General features: G+C 37.5%; 1 protein-coding gene across 4 annotated transcripts in view; it reads right to left on the bottom strand.

Moving 5' to 3' along the window:
- The window catches only part of RNF220 (ring finger protein 220), a gene marked incomplete at its 5' end in the record, with an annotated part of 335,258 nt that overhangs the window by 59,872 nt on the left and 248,046 nt on the right, over window positions 1-27,340 (bottom strand). For 2 of the 4 annotated variants that reach the window (XM_083358456.1, XM_083358453.1), the window contains 4 exons: window positions 1,563-1,695; window positions 4,208-4,329; window positions 11,801-11,843; window positions 19,364-19,459. In XM_083358456.1, coding sequence (XP_083214582.1) covers window positions 1,563-1,695; window positions 4,208-4,329; window positions 11,801-11,843; window positions 19,364-19,459 — 394 coding nt within the window. Of the gene's footprint in view, window positions 1-1,562; window positions 1,696-4,207; window positions 4,330-11,800; window positions 11,844-12,565; window positions 12,709-19,363; window positions 19,460-27,340 lie in introns of those variants that run through there. The other 2 variants (XM_083358454.1, XM_083358455.1) reach the window with 2 other exon arrangements.

Here is a 27,340-nt window from a genome sequence, read left to right as displayed (position 1 = left end):
GCGAAAATACATCAAGAATATGCAGGAGCCAGAAACTCAGGAAGCAAATGTTATCTTGAATATATTTATCCTTATTACCCCCTTAACATTAAAAAGGATTATCAAAGTGTTGTCTCCTAGCAAATGGTTGAGCCACTATAATACTGTAAATTATTTGGAAAAGATAAAAAATAGCATGGAAAATTGCTCTAATTAAAATGTCTAAATTATACCAATGCAACTTAAATTATCTTCTTGGATGTTCTACACTATTTGCAGGGAGCTCTTATTTACCAAAAATAAAATTCTTGCATTAGTAGGATAGGTAGACTGAAGCAAATACAGGAAATCCATAAATGACTGTGACAGAACATTTGATGGGAAAATTTACCAATGCAGAAAATAACACCAGGATATCTGACAGGAATAAAGCACTAGATTACTGCATAAGAACACGTGAACAGTCCAAAAGAAGTGGTTGAACTCTGACCCATCTGCTTTAGCCATGATTTATCTACAGAGAAAAGTATGAAGGACACCTGAAAAAGGGAACACCATCATAGGTATCCCTAGGCAAAAGCTGGGAAGGATGGGGAGGGGGAAGTGAACCGTGCACCATAATCTCTTACATACAATACTGCAATGCATATACAAAAGGACAGAGTTTATATCATGATGTCACTACTCATCTTTCATCATTTTGGCGTCATTCTGGCTAGGAACAGTTGCCTATAAGTATCCTTTATAACTCTAACTAAATGATTTAATTTTGAAACTTGACTTTTCACACCAGTGTGATTTTCTTTGCATATTTCAAATTAAAATGTAAATTATTACACATGACAGGTTGCAAACTTTAACTGTGGTAGAGAAATGTATCAGTTTCCCTGCTTGGAAGGATGCAACGTTTTCCACAGAAACACAAGAGTCTCAATCAGTTTAGTGAATCCTGACACAGAGCAAAAGGCTGCGTAGAAGAAAGGAGCCAGGTGCACAGTTAAAATTACATTCACCAATAAAACTCACAAAGGTCACATTTTACCATAACTCATTCACTCCTTTGTAGCCATTTTTTCCTGTCACAAGGGAAAGAAGAAAAAGAGGAAAAATAAGATGTGTTTGTCTGGGAACCCTCAGGGCTGGAGTGCTGGAGGTGTATGGCAGGTTGGTGAATTCTCATTTATCAGACTTAAGTGATAAATGCATAACTGGACCTTTAATATTTTATGCAGGTGCTAAAGTGCCTTAGCTGTCAACTTCCGTACATCAACAGCAACTTATAAAGTTGCTTTCGTCACTGTAGATTGGGGCTATTTACTATGCTATTTTTCGTATTTTTTTAAAATGCACAGTATCACTGAAACTAACTGGCCTTATGCAGTATCTCTCCATAATTATAAATCCAACCATTTTATTCTGTTTTCATAGGTGCAAAAAGTCATTTTTATACTAGCAAAAATGCAAATTCTAATGTACACTGAAAACAGATGCATGTTATAGCTTATAAGACTGTACAATATTTAATAATATCAAAAAGCTCCCCCAAAGTAATTGAGCTTTAAGAACTAAGAAGGGAAATTTACCTCTGAACCCTCCTTCCAGGAGGGTGGTGGCACGTATTCTCTTCTGCCCACACCATTCATATTCTTCAAAGCGATTACCGTTCTCATTCTCAATGTCAACAGGGTCATCCTCCATCATGCATGACCCTTCCCTCTGAGTAAATAAAATATTAAGCATCTTTTTAGTATCTTGGAAAATAGATAATATTCATCCTAGTAGGGATGCTGAGGTAAATTATGCAGAAATTTGCAAGGTTAAACTGCTTACGAGCAATGACAAAATATTACAGAATGTGTTGTTTTAAAATTATGAGAGTTCCAAGAAAAAATATAATTTAAAGAACTGTGGAAATTTAAGGCTAGAATACTTAAATAATGCCTATTATTGTCTAAAGCCAGCCAATAAATTGTCAGTTTGGAATTTGAATAGAGAATTTTCTAACATTCTATCTGCTAAAGGATAACTATAATGGACTGTTTTAACAAGGAAGAAAAATAAAAATGTCCTTCACACTACAGAAAGAATTTGTCTAAAATTTATAAATAACTGAAATACAATGACTAATACAGATTGTAATCTTTTGTATAAATGAATAAATCAGAGCTATCATCGAACACAGCATTAAGGTCTCCCTCTAAACACACCACCACCCCTAACCTTATTTTAGTATCGTATGCCGTATGAAAAAAATCCAATAAAATGAGAAAGCTTGGAAAAACAGAAAACTGAAGGTTTAACTAAGTTAGAATTGATCATTCTGGATAAAGCTTTAGTATTATTCTCATATACAACTACTATCTGCATGAACTGCTATCACATACATGCTATATATCTGTGAGGCTACTTCAATGCTATATTTAGTAAATTTTAAGGACAACAGCCAGGTGGCTGATTTTGAAGATGTGATTTAATTCATTAATCAAAAATAGCCACATCAACAATATCAACTGTAAAAACACCAGGCCATGGTCTGCTATGTTAAAGGATGCGATCTGTCATGTTCCAAATGATAGGCTAAACTCCACCAAGAAATTACCGTATATACTTGAGTATAAGCCGACTCGAGCATAAGCCGAGACCCCCATTTTCACCCCCAAAAACTGGAAAAAGTTCGTGACTCGAGTATAAGCTGATCCGCCGTTCTGCAAGCCTCCGCCGCCAGCAGAGGCTCGATCCGCCATTTTGCAAGCCTGAATACACAGGAATACCCTGTGTGGCCGCGGCTCTCGGGGAAGCCCTGGCTGTCCGCTTCCTCGCTCCATGCTGCCATTCGGGCCCGCGCGTTCCCCGGGCAAATCCGGCGCCCAGCAGGCGAGGAAACACGCCCGCTCCAGTCGCCCCCCCTTCCCTCAGGAGACGCGAAGCAAGTGACCGCCCGGAGCTTACCGAGGACTTGCGCGCGGCCGAGGCTTCGGTGCTTCCAGGATCGCGCGCACCTCTCCCAAGCCGCCGCCGTCCGGAGACCTGCCGACGTTTGGGGAGATTTGGGGAGGTGCCCAAACCTCCCCAAACGTCAGCAGGTCTCCGGATCTCCTCCCCAAACCTCCCCAAACGTCGGCAGGTCTCCGGATCTCCGTGACCTGCCTGCCTGCTTCTTTCCGCAGCGGAAAGAAGCAGGCAGGCAAGGCACGGAGATCCGGAGACCTGCCGACGTTTGGGGAGGTTTGGGGAGGTGCGCGCGCACCTCCCCAAACCTCCCCAAACTTCGGCAGGTCTCCGGACGGCGGTGGCTTGGGAGAGGTGCGCGCAATCCCGGAAGCACCAAAGCCTCGGCCGCGCACAAGTCCTCGGTAAGTTTTTTTTTGTTGACTGGAGTATAAGCCGAAGTGGAATTTTTCAGCCCAAAAAGTGGGCTGAAAAATTCGGCTTATACTCAAGTATATACGGTACTGAGCACCCTAATTAATGCTATAAATGGTATAGGAAAATTCGATCCAAGGTCCAATAAACTCACTAAAACTAGAACATTGCTTGACCAAATGTGAATATAGTTACTTTTTGTTAAAAGGAGAGTAGCATCTGGGTGCCACATATTTAACTTTGAAGGTGAAAAGGAACTGGCTTCACTTCTCTCCAATACATTCTCAGTTTTATTGTATTAAACTACAGTTGCATACTATAATCAAGCTCCAGAAAAGTAGGAAAAGCTTCCTGTAACTCAGGAGTAGAGACCTTCTGAAGAGACCAAAGTTACAGGTCACCATTTTCCTCCTATGCTTCTGTAGGGCAATAGAAAGGTGCCCAATGACATAGAGGCATCAGCCCCTTTTCATGTTTAAGGCATTTTAATGATGATAATTTCCATGATTAAATTCTCCCCAAATCCTAGCCCCCTAAAAAAAAAGGCTGCTGCAAAAATCTAGCCATTTTCTCATTGTATTTCAGTGGCTCAATCTCAGTATCGGTGGGGAGGGTGCTGACTGCCACTGCTTACTGTAATAGCAACTGAGACTACAATCCATTCTCATTTGAAAGGCTAGGAAGATTGGCTGTAACATAACAAGACTGCCAAAATGATAAGCAAGTAATCAAGTGGATCTGCAAAGGAACACTCAAGTCTCAGGTCTTCAATTGGCAACTTCGATTTCTATCCAGATATCAGGCAAAGAAGAGAGCGCAGAAAGAAAGAAAGGAGAGGCAGCAAGGGTTTCCTTAGCATTTCTACCTTTGCAAGGCATTGTTCGACATGCCCACTCCTCTCCTCCTCGGATCCTGAGAGAGGCTGGCTGCAGAGGGGACATACCTGTCCTTCGTCTTGCTTCCTCCTTTTCATTTTTCCAATCCGAGCTGTTCAAGGAAAGCAGAGATAGAAGAAAAGTACAACAGGTTACATTTGTAAGATTAACCCCTTCTCTATCCAGTGTCAATAGCATCCATATTTATTCCTTGTAAGGGACAAATACTTACACCATTAAAAAGGAAATACCACACCGGTTTGAATTTTATCTTGAGCACTCTAAACTTAATCCTCTTCATCTCGCCATCTTCATGGCATGGTCAAACACAAATCAAATTCCTTGTCTTCAAGAAGTCATGCTTAGTTCTATAATTACTATAGCACTGCATCTTTCTATAAAAAAACAACTAAAGCCATTGTCTCAAAGCAGCACATTAATTGAAGCAGAGAGCTTCTGATTCACCCCAGAACAAGACATCAGTAATCCTTTTGTCTTCAAGATGCCAAACCAGATCTATTTTAGAATACTCTATTTTGGAATATTTTTCAAACTACTGTAAGATAAGGTGCTACTTATACTGTCCCCTTTTCCAAAGCACTAAGTTCAAGCACGAAATTTGGTAGAAAAATGGTCAAATTTCAAGGATGCATGTTTAGTACAAGATTAAATAAGGCAAATAGGAGCGGTTAGGCCAAGATTTCTCATCTTCATCTGTAGGTCATGGTAAACTATCTTGTGCTGAGTTCTACTCCTGGTGGTTGCACTCGGATTACACACTCCTTGCTACTTTCAGGATGATTTCTACCTGTTCCAGGTACAGGTGAGTTAGGTGGGCACATGTAATAATAAAGCGAATGGCAACAATTTAGGTTTCAGATTAAAATGGACAGAAATTAAACCTTCTTTTGAAGCAAATGGCAGGGACCTAACAGAGGCAGAAGATATTAAGAAGAGGTGGCAAAACTACACAGTAAAACTATACAAGAACGAGCTTAACATCCCAGATAACCACGACTGGGTTGTCACTGACCCTGAGCCAGACATCCTAGAATGTGAAGTGAGCTTAGGAAATCTGAGCAACAACAAAGCTAGTGGAGGTGACAGTATTCCAGCTGGGCTATTCAAAATCTTAAAAGACGATGCAGTAAAAGTGCTACACTCAATTTGCCAGCAAATTTGGAAAACTCAAGAGTGGCCACAGGATTGGAAAAGATCAGTTTACATTCCAATTCCAAAGAAAGGCAGTGCCAAAGAATGTTCAAACTATCGCACCATTACACTCATTTCACATGCTAGTAAAGTTACGCTTAAAATCCTACAAGCTAGACTCCAGCAGTATGTGGATTGAGAACTACCAGAAGTACAGGCAGGATTTCGAAGAGGCAGAGGAACTAGAGATCAAATTGCCAACATACGCTGGATCATGGAGAAAACTAGGGAGTTCCAGAAAAACATCTATTTCTGTTTCATTGACTATGCTAAAGCCTTTGATTGTGTGGATCACAACAAATTATAGCAAGTTCTTAAAGAGATGGGAGCACCAGACCATCTTATTTGTCTCTTGAGAAACTTATATACGGGTCAAGAAGCAACAGTGAGAACTGGACATGAAACCACTGATTGGTTCAAATTTGTGAAAGGAGTCCGGCAAGGCTGTATACTGTCGCCCTGCCTATTTAACTTATATGCAGAGCACATCATGAGAAAGGCAGGGCTAGATGAATCAAAAGTTGGAATTAAGATTGCTGGGAGAAATATCAACAACCTAAGATATGCAGATACCACTCTAATGGCAGAAAGTGAAGAGGAACTAAAGAGCCCCTTGATGCAGGTGAAGGAGGAGAGTGCAAAAGTGGGCTTGAAACTCAACATTAAGAAAACCAAGATCACGGCATCCGGCCCTCTCAATTCCTGGCAAATAGATGAGGAAGAATGGAGGTAGTGACAGATTTTATTTTCCTGGGCTCCAAGATCAACGCAGATGGGGACCGCAGCCAAGAAATTAAAAGACGCCTGCTCCTGGGGAGGAAAGCTATGGCAAATCTAGACAGCACACTAAAAAGCAGAGACATCACCTTGCCAACAAAAGTACATATAGTCAAGGCCATGTTTTTCCCAGTTGCAATGTATGGCTGTGAAAGTTGGACCATAAGAAAGGCTGAGCGCCAAAGAATTGAGGCCTTTGAACTATGGTGCTGGAGAACCTGTCAGTCCTAGAGGAGATCAACCCTGATTGCTCTTTAGAAGGCCAGATCCTGAAGTTGAAACTCAAATACTTTGGCCACCTAATGAGAAAGAAGGACTCAATGGAGAAGAGCCTAATGCTGGGAAAGATTGAGGGCAATAGAAGAAAGGGAAGACAGAGAATGAGGTGGCTAGATGGAGTCACTGAAGCAGTAGGTGTGAGCTTAAATGGATTCCAGAAGATGGTAGAGGACAGGAAGGCCTGGAGGAACGTTGTCCATGGGGTCGTGATGGGTCGGAAACGGCTTCGCAACTAACAACAAAAGTCTTCAACTTATGACCAGTCACTTAGCAACCATTTGAAGTTGCCAGCCCACTCCACAAAGGCACGTATGAACTGGTTCCGAAGTTCTGACAGCTGCTCTCCACCTGCAGTCACATCATCAGATTTTGGGTGGTCAGCAACCAGCTCACATTTATGACCATTTGACTACAATTTAAGATGTTTTTGCTGGAAAGTAGTGTTCATTTCTGGGTTTTGGTGAAAATGTCCCATAGCAAACAATGGTTTTGCTTAATGATTGTGGTGTTCACTTGACCATGGTGAATTGTTTAATGACTGTTGGAAAAAAGGTCATAAAATGGCATCAATTACTATACTTGTGATATTGTATAGTGATTTTGTAAATATGGAGGTAAAAAGTTATAAATTATGGATCTGCTTTCGGGGGGGGGGAATAATTATTACAGTTGAAACTTATTTATCAGTATTCAACCAGTGGGGATACTTTATGGTTTTATACACTTTTTTCTCTTTGTTATTGTTATGTATTCTTTATTTCCTTTTGATTTTGTATTTTAGCTTTGGAAATAAATAAAAAAATAGAAATAAGGAAATGTACATCACAAAAACACTGATTAATACAGTTCAGACAAATGTTAATATTATGAGCTGATTATGTGTTGCTATATATTGTGCAGATGTATAACATAAATGTTATATTTGTTGCAACTTCATAGAATTCATACCAAGCATGAAAAATGATCTCAAAAATACTCTTAAGAAAGACAAAATATGGATAGGACTAACTGGTAGATATAAGTTGCTACTAATAATTTGGGAATGTGAATGCAGGAAAAACAGTCTGTTCAATTACATGGTCATCTTTACTTAACTGTAAATAGTCATGCAAATATTTGAAGAATATTATCCTCTAGTCTGTTTCCCAGAACTTCTCACATTTTTCCTCCAATCACATTTTTTCTTAAATAACAATTCCCAACAAACTCACAGGCACCTACTTTTCAGCAAATACACCATACAAGAGGAAACAGATCTCATTAGCTCTGGATCATGTCTCCAGAATAGTACAAGTGGCACTGGCTTTTACCCTCTCAGATTTACGGTAATACAAAACAAAAATCACTTCTGCAATAAACCTTGCTCTTACTTAATAATTTCTCTCATGTTTTCAGGATCAGATAAGTAGAAAACAGCTCCATGTAAAATATTTTAAATTTTCACCTTAATCAGGCTACCACTTTCTTGAAAGGAAATTAGAAGCCTTCACATAGAAAGTTGCATATAGGGCTTTTCCCATGTTCATGGGAACAAGTGCTAATACAAACCAGAAAAAAACATGTGGTAAAAACATGCACTAAAGAATACTGCCATTAGAATTCTCCTTATCTGTAAGTCACTAACAAAATCTACAATTACTTATTCTTAATCACTCATCTAGTTAATTTGCAATCAAAAAGACTTTCATGTTATACTTTCAATAACTTTTGCTTTTTAAAAAAAGCCATCCTCAATTACCAGGATGTTGCTAGTATTTCTTATTTATCTCAAGGACTACCTGGAGTAATATCTCCGATTACCAATTGCTTTTACTGCAAAGCCTGTGATGCTAATTGAAGAAGAAAGTGTAAAACAGTTTATAAAATACCAATGTTAATAACTTGGATTCTAACTATTATTTGCAAAGCTTCTACATTTATGCCATTATAATAAACCTAAATATTTTGGGGCCAATTTCATGTTGCTAGATTATTAAGTTTATTATGTATACGCTAGCATGATGCACAAGTAATGTAAAAGGCTTGATTTTTTTGCTAGGATGAATGTTTGACACAATTCAGAAAATAAGACCATATTATTATTATTACGTATTCTCAGTGGTGGAGACAACTTTAAAAAACATATTAACAGCTATTGCAAACAAAAAAAAATGCTCTTGCTCACAAAACCAGAGTGGCAGAAACTAAACTGTAAAAACAGCAAAAGGAAGATAACAAAAAAGTTAGCAATAGCTTGATGGTGGTATGCAGGACAAGGAACTGAGGCTGTTTGAAAAACCACAGTGAGAAGAATTTTCAATTGCTGCTATAAAGCTCAGCTATCACTTCTAATCAACATAGGAAGGATGGAGTAGCCCCAGAGGAAGGGGGGCAATTGCTGAGCTGTCCCAAAGGAGAACAGCTCAAAAGAACACGCAAGTGAGACCACAGTATTGTTAATTAGTGCTGATAGATGAAATCATTTCTAATTAGCTCACTAATCCTTCTCCCCTGTACTCTTGTCACAGGAGCAAAGAGAGGGGCATGGTTGATTTTTTTCCTAATGTTTAAGCCAAAGATTTTTTTTAAAGAATAAGCCTGAACGAAACAACAGAAAAACTATCAGTAAAGGTTCCAAAGAGTTAGTCAGATTAGTTCTTGCAGTCCCCTCAAGTTAAAATATAGCCGAAGTTAAATTCTGTAAGGGACTTGTCTATATCAATGAAATAGACATGATAAAATAAAGCTTGATAGTTTTAAGGTGCACAAGACATTTTAAATTATTAGATTTATTTTGCTTAAACAACCAGGGAATAGGAAAATTATTAGCATTACAATAAAAATTCTGCCACTGGAATGATTTTGTGTACCAGAGTGTTGTTGACAGTCACTTTTTTTAAAAAAATGCATTCCTTCTTTGACTGGATTAATCATGAATCCAAATTGCTACAAAAATTTATTTCAAACACATTTATGTTATTGCTTCCTTTTCTCCACAGTAGTACACAATTGTGACAGGCTTTGTTTTATTAATCCAAATAGCACAAATTCAGACTTAGTCTTAATTTACACTGTCTCATATACTTGTTCTGGTTTATCTGAAGTTTTTATTTTGGAGAGTCTTAGAAGGGCTCTGTGCTAAAACAGAGTATCTCTGTAGGAAAAGCTAGGAGCCAGGTCCCACTCCTTTTCATATTCCGCCTTTGTTTTCCCTATTCTTTGTTTTGCAGGGCCTTATTTTGTATGTGTTACATAACTTTTATATTGCTGGGAAGCCTGGAATCATGCCTATCTTATGTTCCATAATCTAGGTTATCATTTACATGCTGAAATCCAAGTTTGTATTCCAAATTCTACGGTACGTACGTTGACTACTCTCTTCAAAAGAAAAACCCAGCATGTCTTTTTCTACTGTAATCTACAAACTAACCTACTATTATTATTAGTTTCTAACTCAATTTTGCTTGCTCATCAATCAATACTTGCTGAGATTGTAGCATTTCTTCTGCATATGCTAGATTGGTACAGTTAAGAATTATATTCAATTCACCCTTGGAACCGGAACTGACACATTTCCAGGATTAATGTGTACATCGTTGTTTAAAGAATTTATATGACCACCTATTTCATATAATGATCCCAGTCAGCTCATAACTGGTAAAAACAGGAATACCCTCCCTCTCCAATTGGCTTCAGACTAATCAGTCTCTTGCCTCAACTCCCATTCTAGGTCAATGGGGAAAGAGCCAGGTCTTTACAGCCTTCTGCAAGGCTCAAAGGATAGGGATCCCTCACATTTCGAGTGGAAAGTTATTTCAAGGCTGGGACAACTACAGAGAAGGTGTGCTTATGTGCAGTTAAATTTTTGGAATTATAGGCTAATGAATCTCATGGTTTACTTTTTAGTTTTAAATAAAGCAAAGTATTAGAAAATACTTTCATGAGGAAATCATTTGGGCAATTTAGAATACATATGAAATACATATGACATCTGTTGGCAATTCCTTAGATTAAGGGTGTCCTACCGGCCAGTTGCACCCCAGCTTCTGCAATGCAAAAAAAGTCATGATACGTTGTGACATGTCACATGATGTGGGCACGTTTGTCACCCCTGCCTTAGATCAAGGTTGCCTACCCCTGCCTTAGATCAAAGCTGCAATAGAAAGCCAGAAAAAGATGCAGATTTTAAAGTTGTTGAAAGTACATGGTATGTACAGTACCCAAACAGGCTCCAAATCACCTTTTCCTTCAAAATCTGGATTGCTGCACAACAACAAAAGCTAATACACGCAGCCAAAACTGATCTGCTTTAAAAAGGCTTGGAAAAATATTTGTATTTCGGCACTAGGCATTTTCCAATAGCAGCACCAGATGCCACAAGGAATATTTGTGAGATGATCAATATATGAAATGGTACAATAGTATTCATTAATCATATGCCAGAGGTATTCAATAGTGGAAATTGTATTGCAGTTTATGAATGTAAAACACAGATTACATGTATTCACAATGCAATGCATGGTGCTTATTAATCTTAATTCAAGAGTTCACTGTTAAAGTGTTGTAAGTAGCACTAACATAGATCTTACAGCCTTGAAGCTACCTAGTAATTTTGAACGCATAATACAATACTTTTTTCTTGCAATTTTAAAATACTTTATAATTTGAAAGCTTGAGATTTCATTGTATTTGTTTTTGATTGGATTAAGCACTGATAAATAGAATTAAAGATTACAGCTTTTAAAAATGTATTTTTATTTTAAAGCACTCAGATTTTATAGTATTAATATTTTAATCTGACTAAAATATCTCAGTGCTAAAAGCTGTAAAAAATTACTATGTGCAAATATTGTATTTGTGGTTTCTTTATAGGGGCAAATAATCTGAAGCATTAAATCTGAAAATCAAATTAAAAGTTAATCTTGATTCTCTACAAAATGCCAGAGACTGGAAGCAGATTACACATACACACACACACACACACACACACACACGTTGGGATGTATAGCTGATCATAAATTGAAGAACAGCACGTGAAGTGTGGTTGCAAAAAGTACCAGAAGAAACATGTGAAATAAGGACATTAAAAAAATTATATACATGGCTCTAGTAGTATCTCATTTGAAACAGTATCCAATACTGGTGGTAAAAAAGGCAGCACCAATTTAGGAAAAATTCAAAGAAACAAAAACACATTAGCAACACAAATGATAAGGCTTTAAAATTGTAGATCACAACTTGCTAAACTACCTTATAAAGAGAGCATTAGCCCCATCAGACACTAATACTGGAAACTGTTATTCCTAACAAAAGACAAGAACATAGGTCTCACTCACCATTCAGCCGGGTCTGTCTGTTTGCCCTTACTCGCAAAAAGGTCTATGAACAGAAGACACAAGAAAGTAAATAGATAGAATTAGGGCCCTGCTAATGAGAAAACCAGAGAGTAATTCAATCAGTTTTAAGAAATATTCTTGAAAGGAATCCACTCCCTGAATATTTTTAAAAATACACACCAATTTCATTCATCTGTTAGTTTCTGGCTTATTTTTCCCCCCATTTATTAATTCAAACCATTCATAGTTTCCTAACAGCTTCCTTTATTCATGTTTTCTTTTGCTCAATTCTAAGTCATATTTGGACTTTCAGAATTCTCTCGTATAAAAAATTACATCGCCAGTCTCGTATGCTTTCTAAATTTCATAGACTTATTATTAAAAACATTTGAGTCTGTAACAGTAGCTGGAAGCAGGTTCCCTCCCTGCCTGCCTCACTATCTTAGGCTGGCTCAAACTCCAAACCGATCTGCCAAATTGAGTATCTATTTTGGCCCCATTTTCTAAATGCAACTCCAGCTTTGCCCCCCTCCCCGCAGGCGTCCTGCCATTCCTACTAAATGCAGTAGTTCTTAAATCAACTTCTAACATAGTTCGTTCTCTTTATATAAAAAAAGAGGCCTCTCCAAGTTTATCCTGAGAATGTAAACAGACCACTCCCCCCTCTCAGGAAGGACGGCCCAGCTTCCCTTAGATGTAAACAAGGCCTATTCCCTTCCTTAAGCGATAAATGGCTTCGCCCCCAGAGACAGGCCACGTTCGCACCTCCTCCCGACCACCGGGCTCCCTCCTCTCGCTCTGCATGGCCGGGGATGAGAACGGATACGGGCAACGGCCCCGGCACCTGCAATTAACTCCCCCCAACAGCGGCCGTCGCCATATTAGCTGCGATCATGTGACCAGCCGCCGTCGCCTACGCGGGGTGAGAGTTCAGAGGAAGTTGTTCTCATGGCAACTAAGGCTGGGAGCGGGCGAGGGTTGAGGGGGTTTCTGCCATAATTGCGCGCTTTTGCAAATACTCGCTTTTGCAAACACCGGTTACCACAGTCCGGAGGCCTGAAATGTCGTCTTTGCCCAAGTCGCAGAGATAACCATCAGGTCGTCCCCGTCGCCTTTCTAACAACTTTGCGACTCACAACTCTTTTAAAACAAATCCGCGCTCTAGGCGCGCCTGGTCTGTACCTTGAAAAGCAGCCTTTTTCCTCTTCACAATAAAAGATCAAGGGTTACTGATAGTATTCTTTCTTTTTTTCCTCTAATTAAATTAAGAGCGCTGCAAAGATCCGTGCCCCTGTTTTTGTAACAGCAGCATCTTTGGCAGATGCCTAATATTCTGGTTTCACTAGCCTGAGCCTATATTGGTAAAGTAGTAAAGAATGGTTACTGGCCAAGACATAAATAGACATTTCCTAAAACGAAAAAAAAAATTCTTGCTAATGGCAGCAGTGGAAATGGCATGGCAGTACATAATTTTCATCCTGATTTATGTTCATGATATAGGTGTATGTTGGTTATTTTGCCAACATTATGTAGACTGCTGTCCGTGCATTTAATGAAATGGATCATAATCTATAAAAGTGCTTCGTAACAACTTTGCTCTTTCAATTAGTATAAGGTGTTTTTGCTGCAACATTTCCACACAAATGGAAACACAATCATGTAAAACAAGACATATACACTACAGAAATTTAATTTTCTGATTTAAGATTTAGTATGTTATGAAAATCTTCGAAACAGTTAATTCATTAAACCAAAGTTCAACTAACTTGGGTAAACATATTGTGCAATCCTCCAACTATAAAGAGTCAGAAAAAGATGCTTTAAACTGTCACTAAAATTTTCTAAAAAAGCAAAACAAATAGCTGAAAATTTTCACTATGTTTGATAAGCATGAATAATATGATATAACTTTGAAAGATATGAAAACCAATTCGAAGTCCAACCTTAGGACCTTATTGTCAGACCACTGCCTATAAAAAGGAAATGATGCGGCTACAGGGTGCTCCGCTAATATGACATCCCAGATTTGTTTGGATGATAGATTTCTTTAGTCTTAAAAATGTTGCAGTAGGCATCATTTAAACCTCATTGTCAGAAAAATATTCATTTTATAAGAATCTTTAAATATCCTTGTACTTAGCAAGAATACCTAAGCAGTGTGCCCTTTTATTAAAGTAACTAAAGATCAATATGTAATATGCTCATGTCTGTAAATGTTTAATACTATTGAAGTCAATAGAAGTCGGCTCTGGTGAATTGGAGCTCTTTGTAGGGCCAATATCCAAACAAAAATCTTTCCAAATTACTAAAGCTGTCAGACATTATTTTACTGTGTTATTCCCAAATTGTTGTTGCAAGAAAGTAAAGCCTATAGAATAACAGAGTTGAAAGGGACACTGGAGTTCTTCTAGCCCAGACATGTCAAACTCGCAATGTCACATGACGTATCAGGACAGTTTTGCCATTGCCGGCAATGGGGTGGGTGCGGCTTCCATGTGACGTGTCCAGCCTGCGGGCCGGCAGTTTGACACCCCTGTTCTAGCCCAACCTCATGCTCAGACAGGAGAGCCTATACTGACTGCCCAATCTCTTCTTAAAAACCTCTGGTCATGGATCACCTACAACTTCTGGAAGGCAAGCTGTTCCACTGATCAATCGTTCTCCCTGTTAGGAAATTTCTCCTTAATTCTAGGTTGGATTTCTTCTTGATAAGTTTCCATCTTTTATTTCTTGTCCTGCCCTCAGGTGCTTTGGACAATAGGTTGACCCTGTCTTATCTGTGGCAGTCCCTCAAATATTGGAACACTGCTATATGTCTGTCTGTCTGTCTCTCTCTCTCTCTCTCTCACACACACACACACCCTTCTGATATAAGAGATAGAACTATGTCCTGTATATCTGAGAAATAGTATCCTATTAGCGTAAAGTACCCCTGCAGCCATCAAGACTTTTCAAGTATTAAAGCCAAACGGGTATGACAGTGTGATCTGAGGATTTTATTGATAAAACTGACCAAAGCATCAAAAACCTTGAGAATTTCTTAAAAGCCTAAATCACTGAATTCAACAGAGAGAATTTATCATACTTTTTTTCAACAAATATGGTACTGCATGGAGGGCTGGAATGCAGACTTTCAGTGATAGGGTTTAGCAAAGATCTGTATCCGTTGTGTTTTTCTAATGTTACTTTAATATTACACTCATTCTGATATTACCCTTGATTGAAATCCTTATCATACACACAAATTTTCCCTGACACTACTACTAATAACAATAACACCTAACAGTGTACTTTAACTCATGTTAGTACACTAGTATTAATGCTGATTGGATTTATATTAAATATCTTAATGAGATACTGTAAATCAGACATGTCAAACTCGTGATGTCACGTGACATCACACGACGTATCGGAGCTTTTTCCCCATTGCCGGCAATGGGGTGGGCGCAGTTTCCTGGTGACACGTCCGGCCTACGGGCCAGCAGTTTGACACCCCTGCTGTAAATAATTGAAATTAAATAAAACATACTGTATATATTATAGGCAAGGTCTATGGTTGTAAGAAAGATATAAATACGTTTAGAAGTCTTTCAAATTTCTTCATTCCTTTTTTTCCCCTAATTGTACTTCCGTATGTCAGGTAGGCATTGATTTTATAAGATTTATAGCAAACACATCCATCACAAATTGTTGCATGAATGGATGACCTTGCATATCATAAATATTAAGACAGATTTGGAAACTAAAACAGAAGTAAACTATCTTAACTGGGATTCAGAGGAAAAGAGAAAGGAAAAAAGTTATTTGCAGTTTTAACATAACCTTAGTTGGCAGCTTCATTCTAGTACACTGAAACTCTTGTTTAGATGCTTTGTCCATATTGTACTTGACAGGTGACTTCACTAAGAACACAGTGTGCCACAATTTACTGGTCCTGGTCTTTGGAGATTGTCACATAGGTAATTAGAGATTGTTACATAGGTAATTTCACATACTCCTGTTTATGAACATCATCTATATGTGTGAGATGTCATTTTTGTTGACTGCAAATCAGGTCACATAAATTTAGCCAATGACCAATGAAGATACATATTTTATAAACAAATAGATAACAAAAATGAGTACCTGGATAAATAGAAGAAAATATTTCAATAAGTTAATGAGATGTATATTGATAATATCTCCAGAAACTGAAACAGTTTCTTAGAAGAAACCATGAATTAATTATTCCACAAAGGCTAAGATGTAATTGGGCTCTACATTGAAATTGGGATGTAATTGGCTCCTCCCTCATCTCAATTACTTACAACTTAAGTTTAGAGAAAAAGGGTGAAGCCTGATTTTTAATGGATTTTTTTTCTTCAAGCAAATTGCACTCTCATCATGCATTTTCCTTCTACCTACTGTCCAATACTCCTCCTTCCCTGATTTGGAATATTATAACCTGACTCAATGTAATGCTTAGCATTCTCATTTCAAATTTATTACAGTGAGAGATAGGTGTGTTCCATATTTTCTATGGCCTGACCTAAATTGATTTCTTGTGTTAGAGAAATAGATGCATAGAATTTTTTAACTGGAACAGGGTTTTTTCTGTTTGGAAAAATGTCATGTCATTAATCCTATTCAAATCCATAAGCGTATGAAGAAAAGATATGGAATAAAAAATCCATTTTCAAAAGCAATGCTGTTTCCCTAGTGTGAGTAAAATATTCAACTCAATATTAAGGAATGTTAAGTGATGATGTGGGGCATAAAGAGGAGCTACTAATTATTTTTTCAGGAAAGCAACACAAAACATCATCTTTAACCCATTCCCCACCTATTGTGAAGATGTATTTTCTTGCTGTGTGTCTAAAGCAGTGTTTTCTCAGTTCTGTCAGTATAAACCATGCCAAGTGGTCTGTCTGCTTTACTTCATTTCATTCTCTCATGACACTTATTAATTCTGGATACCACGGTGAAACTGGGAAAAGTTCTACAAGTGATAGAAAGAACAGTGAAAAAAAAGTGATGCTCCTCCCCCCCCCCCAATCCACACACACTGGGGTGAAACTGACTCAAGTTTTCTTGTTTCTCTTCTAGCTCAAGTGATACCAAGAAGAAGTAGTTTTTCTCATTACCCAGCGCACTGGAAAAATGCTCAACAAGAGCAAGCAATTCCTGCTTTGCAATTGGACAAGATGACCTCTAAGGCCCTTCCAGCAATATTATTTGATTGTTTGGATGTTTGTTCATGCAAACAGAAACCATGAGTTCTTAGAACCCACTCTTTTCTGAAAGGAAAGTGATTGGTTATTGCTTTCCAGGGATGGGTGGGAAACAAACAGAAGCAGGAAAATCTACTAATTGGAATGTGATAACTGCATACAGGTAGAACACTTGGAGAGCTGAAGTTTGAAATCCATATGACAATTTCTTAAGATAGCTTGATTTCCAGGCAATATTACAAGAGCCGAGCAGTTTAAGGTTGCCAGGTGAAATTGCCCCTATGTGAATTCTGTTTTTACTATTCATCTTAGTAGAACAAATAGTACATGGTACAAAATTTAAGATGAATTTCTTAAATTAATTTTCTTGGATTTTAAAATACAAGTGTAAATTGTAAAATCTTTAGATTTAATGTTAAAACTATTCTTTTCAAATTATTGAAATTGTAGCCACTGAATAATAGTACTGAAGATCCTAATTTCCTAATCAGTTTAAAATATTCTGTAATCAACTTTCCTACTTCCTAATTTTGTTGCTCTTGAACATTCAATTATAAGACCAGGTTATATTAGTATCAAAATGGATGAAATGCATAGCCTCATCATAACTTCTACTAACATTCAAAATTCAGATTTTCCATATGAGGTTTCTAGTATCTTCTGAAAAGTAACTCATTGTTTGGGTATTTCTTGTTACTTTGATTGTTTTTAACTGGTATATTTTTACCTTGGATAAGTCTGAGGTTAACCCATTCAGAGTCACTATGATTCAAAAGATATATAAGCTGAAATATTATATAAGTAACCTTTTAATGATACAAATGTTAATACTGATCTACATTTAACTACAAAGTTGATTAGTTCAAGCTTTTATGAATTATTCTGCAAAAATATTTGCCTATTAATCTCTTCCTATTATACAATATTTTCATAGGAAGCATAAATTTCACAAAAATGGCAATGTACCATTAGTAATATTTCAGTTTACACACACACAAGGCATTTCATGGAAAATTCAGCCCATGGAATCAAAGGAAGATTTATTATACAATGTCTTTTTAATTAACCCTCAGCTGGATTTATGTTTGAGGTTTGACTATATTCCCAGCTGAATTCATATTAACAATTATACATTGGTTTTCTAATTAATCAGATCTGCAATTTTCAGAATAAAGATAATTTGAAAGAAAAAAAGAAAAGAAATATCCTAGAGTTTGTATAAGAATTTCTTGATATGTAAAATGAATGCTGTTACAAATATTTATCACATTCTGTAAGATTTACGGTAAATAGCGTTGACTGGTTTTTGAAAGAATGAATACATGTAGAAAACACTTGATTATGAAATATGAAATATAATACAGACTATGTAAACAATATATCTACTTATGACAATAGCTACTGTTATGGTTAATACAATTAGTTATACAATATCCAGAGAGAGTATCCTATTAATAGAATTAATAAGAGTAACTATGCATCTTATTTTCCAATTACAAGAATGTAGCCCATTTAGGAAGCAGTATATAAGTCTAGGTGCTATTGCTATCTATCTATAAAATTCATCACCCCTGTATATTGAAGTTTAAAAAAACTTTACTAGTAGAATATTTTATGAAATTAAGATGTTCATTTGCACAATGAGTTCCATTGGCTTTGGACAGTAAAAATAACCCATTATACTAGTGTTTCTCAACCTGGGCAGCTTGAAGATGGGTGGACTTCCAACTCCCAGAATTCACCACCCAGCCTAATTGACTGGGGAATTCTGGGAATTGAAGTCCACCCATCTTCAAGCTGCCCAGGTTGAGAAACACTATATTACACCATAAAGTGCTTTGCCATTGTAATGAGCAACTGTTAAAAATACTGCTGAGCATTAAAAACCAAATTTTTGTTTTCTTAAAACAGTTGCATTATATGCTTCTTTCAGAATGGAGCCTTAAATTTAATTATTTCTTCTTGGTCATTTAGGACAATTTATTGGGCCTTTTCCTGTTATCTACTTGAAAAGTAATATCTGTGCAATATTGTATTGTTAGGCTCTTATATTGTCACACACAAATATTCTCTCCTACTCAATAATCCTCTTTATCAACCACTACTATGACACAAAGCAATAAAAAAAATAAAAAGTGGATATAAGCCTCTCAAAGAAATTTGCAATACTGTTGTATTACGGTACTGTTTAGTCAGGGTTTCGAGGATATAAAAACCTATGTATTAAACAACTATTATCTGAATTTACATATGACATACAAAGACTAACATCATTCCCTGAAAGATCTGTTAATGCCATTTAGTAGCTCCTGGCTTTCAGTCATCAGCTGAGTCCTTCTGGTATCTTTCTCACCTGGTATCTGTCAGAGTGATGAATATCATCTGAGGAATGGGGTGATGCTCTTGGAGAATCTCCTTCCCGCTTGATAGAGGCTGACAGCAATATTGACTGCAGGAAAAGGAGGGGAAAGGGAAAGCAGTTAAGAATGCAGAGGAGAAATGGAGCAGGAGATGTGATATACAGTAACAATAATTTTAAAAGCCATGATTAAGTCAACTATGGGTTAGCGTGTCATACAAACACAGCCTATCATCCTTGGTTCTCTCCTGTAATAGTTTGCATAAACTTTTATTGACAGAATTTTTAAAAATGTAGCATGTTTTTTTGTAATTCTTAAAGCAAGTTTCTTGTTTGTATTATTTGTAGGGACTGTCTATGTTCAGGACAGACATTTTTATAGTATTTAACTCTTTAAAATAGGAGCCCATATCCAAAAGTAACAACTAAAATAATGAGACAGAGATCATCAATGGCAGTTCCATCCTAAAATGCCTACATTTTTATCCATTGTTTGTAGTATACTAGTTGTAAGAATACTTGCAAGAAATTCAAACAGGTAAAAACAGACTCATTTTTTCCTCACATGAATGAAATTTCTTTAGCAAATGTATTCAAATAATATAAATACAACAATGAATAGGCAGAACAAGAACTGCTACAAATTATTTCAGAAATGACAAATAATATTACACAGTCATAAGATCTCTCCTTAATATTCTGAAATATCTCAAATACTAGGATGTATCTCTTATTTTTATAGCAGGTTAAGAAGGCAAAAGAGTTAGCAATTTAATAGCATTTGTGAAAGTTATCAAGGCAGGGAAATATAAATTCCTTCTACTACAATACAAAGTTTTACGAGAAAGGACAATACTTTGACTATACAGTAGTCCTCAACTTAAGACTGGTCATTTAATGACAGTTCAAAGTTACAGTGGACTTTTAAAAAGCTACCTATGTTCCATCCTCTATGTTCCAAGTGCTGCCCTACCCCTGTAGTCTTGTGATTACATTTTAGGTGTTTGGCAACTGGCTCACATTTATGACTGCTTGTTGTATGCCATGGTCACTTGATGGTGATTTGTATTTTTTTTTTGCCAGTTTCCAGCAAAAGCCATCCATTCCAAAGAAACTGAGGGCTCACATTGTAAAAATGGTCATAAAATCAACTCTGGCCATGTGTTGCCTTGACAATGTGTATAACCACAACCAGTTATAACCAAAATTCCGGGCTCCATTGTGATAGTAAGTTGAGGAGTACCTGTAGTTTAAAGAAATATATTCAATGAAAGTAAACATTATTGTTAAGAAGGTCTCGGGAATACTAGCTAAATTCCACATGAATTGGTAACCCATATGTCAAAATGCTCCTTCATGGATTATTGCCTTGTCGTGGCGAAGGGGCTTGCGTAATTCAATGAAGCTATGAGCTATGCCGTGCAGGGCCACCCAAGATGGACAGGTCATAGCAGAGAGTTCTGACAAAACGTGATCCACTGGAGGAGGAAATGGCAACCCACTCCAGTATCTTTGCCATGAAAACCCTATGGACAGTACCAAAAGGCAAAACGATATGACGCTGGAAGATGAGCCCCTCAGGTCGGAAGGCGTCCAGTATGCTACTGAGGAAAAGCAGAGGGCTAGTACTAGTAGCGCCAGAAAGAATGAAGCGACTGGGCCAAAGCCGAAAGGACGCTCAGCTGTGGATATGTCTGGTGGTGAAAGGAAAGTCCGATGCTGTAAAGATTTTTTCTCCATAGGAACCTGGAATGTAAGATCCATGAATCAAGGAAAGCTGGACGTGGTCAAACAAGAGATGACAAGACTGAACATCGACATCTTAGGTATCAGCGAACTAAAATGGACAGGAATGGGTGAATTAAATTCAGATGACCATCAGGTATACTACTGCGGGCAAGAATCCCTCAGAAGAAATGGAGTAGCCTTCATAGTCAATAAAAGAGTAGGAAAAGCAATACTGGGATACAATCCTCAAAATGACAGAATGATCTCAGTTCGAATCCAAGGTAAACCATTCAATATCACAGTAGTCCAAGTCTATGCCCCAACCACCGGTGCTGAAGAGGATGAAATTGACCGGTTCTATGAAGCCCTACAGCACCTTATAGAACTAACACCCAAAAATGATGTCCTTATCATCATGGGGGATTGGAATGCTAAAGTAGGAAGCCAAAAGATAACTGGAATAACAGGCAAGTTTGGCCTTGGAGTACAAAATGAAGCAGGGCACAGACTGATAGAATTTTGTCAAGAGAATACGATGGTCATAGCAAACACTCTTTTCCAACAACCCAAGAGACGGCTCTACACATGGACATCACCAGATGGTCAACACAGAAATCAGATTGACTATATACTCTGCAGCTAAACATGGAGAAGCTCTATACAGTCAGTAAAAACAAGACCAGGAGCTGACTGTGGCTCAGACCATGAGCTTCTTGTTGCAAAGTTTAGGCTTAAACTGAAGAAAGTAGGGAAAAGCGCTAGGCCAGTCAGGTATGAATTAAATCATATCCCTGTTGAATATACAGTAGAGGTGACAAATAGATTTAAGGAATTAGATCTGATAGACAGGATGCCTGAAGAACTATGGACAGAGGTTCACAGCATTGTACAAGAGGTAGCAACCAAAACCATCCCAAAGAAAAAGAAATGCAAGAAAGCAAAATGGCTGTCTGAGGAAGCTTTGCAAATAGCTGAGGAAAGGAGGGAAGCGAAAGGCAAGGGAGAAAAAGAAAGATACGCCCAATTGAATGCAGAATTCCAGAGAATAGCTAGAAGAGATAAGAATGCCTTCTTAAATGAACAGTGCAAAGAAATAGAAGAAAACAATAGAATAGGGAGGACCAGAGATCTTTTCAAGAAAATTGGAGAGATGAAGGGAACATTCAATGCAAAAATGAGCATGATAAAGGACCAAAATGGCAGGGACCTAACAGAGGCAGAAGAGATTAAGAAGAGATGGCAAAATTACACAGAAGAACTATACAAGAATGAGCTTAACGTCCCTGATAATCACAATGAGGTGGTCACTGACCTCGAGCCAGGCATCCTAGAATGTGAAGTGAAGTGGGCCTTAGAAAAGCTGAGCAACAACAAAGCTAGTGGAGGTGACAGTATTCCAGCTGAGCTATTCAAAATCTTAAAAGACGATGCAGTAAAAGTGCTAAACTCAATTTGCCAGCAAATTTGGAAAACTCAACAGTGGCCACAGGATTGGAAAAGATCAGTTTACATTCCAATTCCAAAGAAAGGCAGTGCCAAAGAATGTTCAAACTATCGCACCATTGCACTCATTTCTCATGCTAGTAAAGTCATGCTTAAAATCCTACAAGCTAGACTTCAGCAGTATGTGGATCGAGAACTACCAGAAGTACAGGCAGGATTTCGAAGAGGCAGAGTAACTAGAGATCAAATTGCCAACATACGCTGGATCATGGAGAAAGCTAGAGAGTTCCAGAAAAACATCTACTTCTGCTTCATTGACTATGCTAAAGCCTTTGATTGTGTGGATCATAACAAACTGTGGCAAGTTCTTAAAGAGATGGGAGTACCAGACCATCTTATTTGTCTCTTGAGAAAACTATATGCGGGCCAAGAAGCAACAGTGAGAACTGGACACGGAACCACTGATTGGTTCAAAATTGGGAAAGGAGTCCGGCAAGGCTGTATACTGTCGCCTTGCCTATTTAACTTATATGCAGAGCACATCATGAGAAAGGCAGGGCTAGATGAATCAAAAGTTGGAATTAAGATTGCTGGAAGAAATATCAACAACCTAAGATACGCAGATGATACCACTCTAATGGCAGAAAGTGAAGGGGAACTGAAGAGTCTCTTGTTGCGAGTGAAGAAGGAGAGTGCAAAACTTGGGTTGAAACTAAACATTAACAAAACCAAGATCATAGCATCCGGCCCTGTCAATTCCTGGCAAATAGATGGGGACGAAATGGAGGTACTGACAGATTTTATTTTCCTGGGCTCCAAGATCACTGCAGATGGGTACTGTAGTCAAGAAATTAAAAGATGCTTGCTCCTGGGGAGGAAAGCCATGGCAAATCTAGACAGCACACTAAAAAGCAGAGACATCACCCTGTCAACAAAAGTGCATATAGTCAAGGCTATGGTCTTCCCAGTTGCAATGTATGGCAGTGAAAGTTGGACCATAAGAAAGGCTGAGCGCCAAAGAATTGAGGCCTTTGAACTCTGGTGCTGGAGAAGACTCCTGCGAGTCCCTTGGACTGCAAGGCGATCAAACCGGTCAGTCCTAGAGGAGATCAACCCTGACTGCTCTTTAGAAGGCCAGATCCTGAAGCTAAAACTCAAATACTTTGGCCACCTAATGAGAAGAAAGGACTCACTAGAGAAGAGCCTAATGCTGGGAAAGATTGAGGGCAATAGAAGAAGGGGACGACAGAGATTGAGGTGGCTGGATGGAGTTACTGAAGCAGTAGGCGTGAGCTTAAATGGACTCCAGAAGATGGTAGAGGACAGGAAAGCCTGGAGGAACGTTGTCCATAGGGTCGCGATGGGTCGGACACGACTTCGCAGCTAACAACAACAACAACATGTAAAAATGAATACAAGGTCACAAATTATTAAATATACTCTGATAATAATAACAATACCAGATTTATTTTATACACATACAGTATACAACATTATATTTATCAGGTGCAATGAAAAACTATGTCCACATATGATGGTTCAATTTAAGTGATTTATTGCTATAAGCCTATGCAAAGAATCTTTACTAACAGTCAGCACATGGTTAGAGTTAGATAAGGGTCAACGGCATTCAAGGGGGATTGGAGGTTTGAGTCCCTGGATAAAAAGCCAATACAAATATAGCAGATAAATAAGTTATGGGATGGATTTGAAGTAATCCCAAACTCAACTAACTCATGTATACTCAGCATATGCATGTACTCAATAATGCATTCTTAAAGATTTCTTTGTGTTGAACTGAATTTCCACTGACCACCTGGTCACATAAAAATATTTCAATACAAAATTTTGGCTGAATTCAAGGTAGCTGAAAGGATTATCATTACAGATTAAAAATAAGGGCCTAGTTTACAGAAACTGTTATTTTGCCTCAAATGTTATTTTATTATTATTTGTTAAGAAAATATATATGACCACCCAACTCACTCACAGTGACTCCAAGCAGCTTACAAAAATAATACCTTAAATAGAAAACCCAATAAATCCCCACCCAAATTTACTTTCCTAAATTTGACATATTGTCATTGCTGAAAATGGGTGTGACTTTCTTACGATAACAGGTATAAAATGCATATTAAATAAATTAGGGGGAAATTACCATTTAGGGAGCAAATGCTATATTCAAATCTGTAGAATTAGAATAACCTGCAGCTTTTAAGCTGCATGTACCCCTTCTGCTATAATGTCAATTCATGCTATTGAAATTTAGCTTCAAAACGACAAAATTTCAGGAGCATTAGTTCAAATAGTTTGGCAGGGGGAAGCACCCTAATACCCCGCCCAGCAAAAAAAAAAAGGTAAATTCTGCCCTTTCCAGTGATATTATAGTATTACTGGATAGCTTCTTGCAGTCCTTTGGAAGGTCAAAGGACTGAATTTCAACCAGTGACCCTTCAAATTTTCCCATCCCTATTTTATAAAATTACATACTGTAGACAATCCTTTACCTTATTTTTTATCAGAAGGATATGCCACACACCGCAAATATTATTTCAACAAATTCTGTTCCCTGTATATTAATGTGCTGCATCAGTATTCTGAGATATACAGGACTATTTGTTGCATTATAACTCCCTTTTTCTTCTTGTAGTAATCTGATAGAAAGTGTTAAAGGTACCTTAGCTTTCAATCTGCTTCAATGAAGATATAAAAATATGCAATCAAGCTTTCAGGTCTACTTTCTACCACCATAGCTTCTCAAACCTCCATCAAACTCCAGTAGCCAGTCTGCTGGCTCCCCATCCATCCATGCAACTAGTTCTAATTCAATATGATTATGTGAAAAATGGCTATACTAGCTATGGAGACAGTAAATTAAACATTATGTATTACTTTTTATAATGTGGTCCCAAGAAGACTGCTGGCCCCATTTATTCTACAAACCTCCAGAGCGCCATGACAGCGACCTCTGGGGAAAATGCAAGACTAAACTAATCCCAAAGATGTCAATCTTAGACCTTCTACATACGTGCTCCGTTAAGATGAATAAACTACCTCTTAAAATTGTAGCAAGCAGTTATATTCTAATTACGTCTGCAGCGTGTTAAATACCATATCAGTGAATTGATCTCTTGCTATAGCATCAAACTAAACTTTCACTAAGATGGAGAGAAAGCATCTCTGTTTAGGCAGTGTCAGAAGAATTTACAAGGTTATAGATGGAACTGGGAAGTTGGAAAAAGTAGTAGCAGAAATTTTAGGATTGTACATCCTCTCAGTATCTTGCTATTGTTCACAGTATTTGCATCTAATTGTTGAGTGTGGATTGGATTCACACAAGGATATTGATTTCAACTCAAATGGATGAACTACTAAGGAAACCATTTTAACTGAGAGAGGACATTAAATTAGGAAAAGATAGACACGGAGTCAACACCAAGTTGCAGGTGTAAAAAATACTGTCAGTTTTTAAGGCAATTTTTCAGAATTTTCCTGTATTTTGAGAAAGTAAATGAAGAGAGGAGGCTCTGTTGCATGTTTGAATTTTGAAAAGTTTTAAAATTATCCTTTGCATGTTATCAGTTGCATGTTTGAATTTTGAAGTTTTTAAATTATCCTCTTCAGAGAAAATTTATATATTTATATACTAACAGGAGAACAAAATAAAAAACCCTCTAATTTTTTTTCTTAAAAAGAAAGAAGACCAGGAAAAGAATTACCAAAAGTTCATTGACTCAAAAAGTCAGAGTTAACACCCATGTATATATAGGGCTTTGATTTCTGTGCTTGGCCGGACAAGGCACATAACATCTAAATGGCAATGCTGAGAAAGACTAGTTAGAAACACTCTGAAAGAAATGGGTCATCAGCTTTTTTTCTGGACTGTGCCTGAATTTCAAAGGTATTATAAGTCTAATTAATAAAACAGAAATATGAAATCTATTACTTACTGAAAAAAAGCTGGGAAGGCCATGTATCAGAACTTAAGGCTATAGAAACATAATATCTGGTACCTATGAAATGATTTATGTCTGTTAATGTAAAAGACCAGACTGTAATTCACATCAAAGCTATGAAAAGATGATCCCCAATGTCCAACAGGATTAAGAGAAAAGATTGATGGTACAAATGTCTTGAGAAAAGTAGAAATCATAGACCATTTTAGAGATAAAGTCATGTTAAATCACGGCATGATCTTGGCATATCAAATCAGATTAAATGCAAGATACAAAGCCTGTCTGCTCTTCACAGTGAAGTCACTGACATAAGGAATGCTATTTCCATTTTCTTAAATGATTGAAAAATAGCTAGTGTTTTTTTTTTTTTTAAAAAAAGAAGTTCCACTAAGTGGCCATCATAGAAAAAGGAGGCCGGTAAAGTACATAAAAGTACGCATAAATATATTGGTTGTTATGTGTAAAAAAACAAACCATAAACAGACTCATGAAAGGCAGAAATATCAGATAATTATCCTTTTAAGGAGAAGCCTATAATTTTTAGATGCTTCAAAAACTGAATAGCATGTTGATTAGAGCAGAAAACAATTGTGGAGATCTTTTGTGGCAAAAACATGTAAAGGCTGTATATTTGGTCTTACCACATTAGACAGCAGGAGGTTCCAAAAGGCCATCAATACTTGCTGGATTATAAAATGGAATTTAACAAACACAGATTCACCATATTGTTAACCAATGGTCTGAAGTGAATTCAGCATGATCTGTCTTTACCCAGTTGATGGAAATCTGAAGATCAAAACTTTTAGGACAGTAAAAGATAAACCATAATGCCACAAGATCTGGG

Source organism: Vipera ursinii (genome assembly GCF_947247035.1).
Source record: "Vipera ursinii genome assembly, chromosome: 3".
NCBI classification, from domain to species: Eukaryota; Metazoa; Chordata; class Lepidosauria; order Squamata; family Viperidae; genus Vipera; species Vipera ursinii.
Note: the sequence above shows the minus strand (reverse complement) of the source record. Positions and strands in the feature narration are given on the sequence as shown.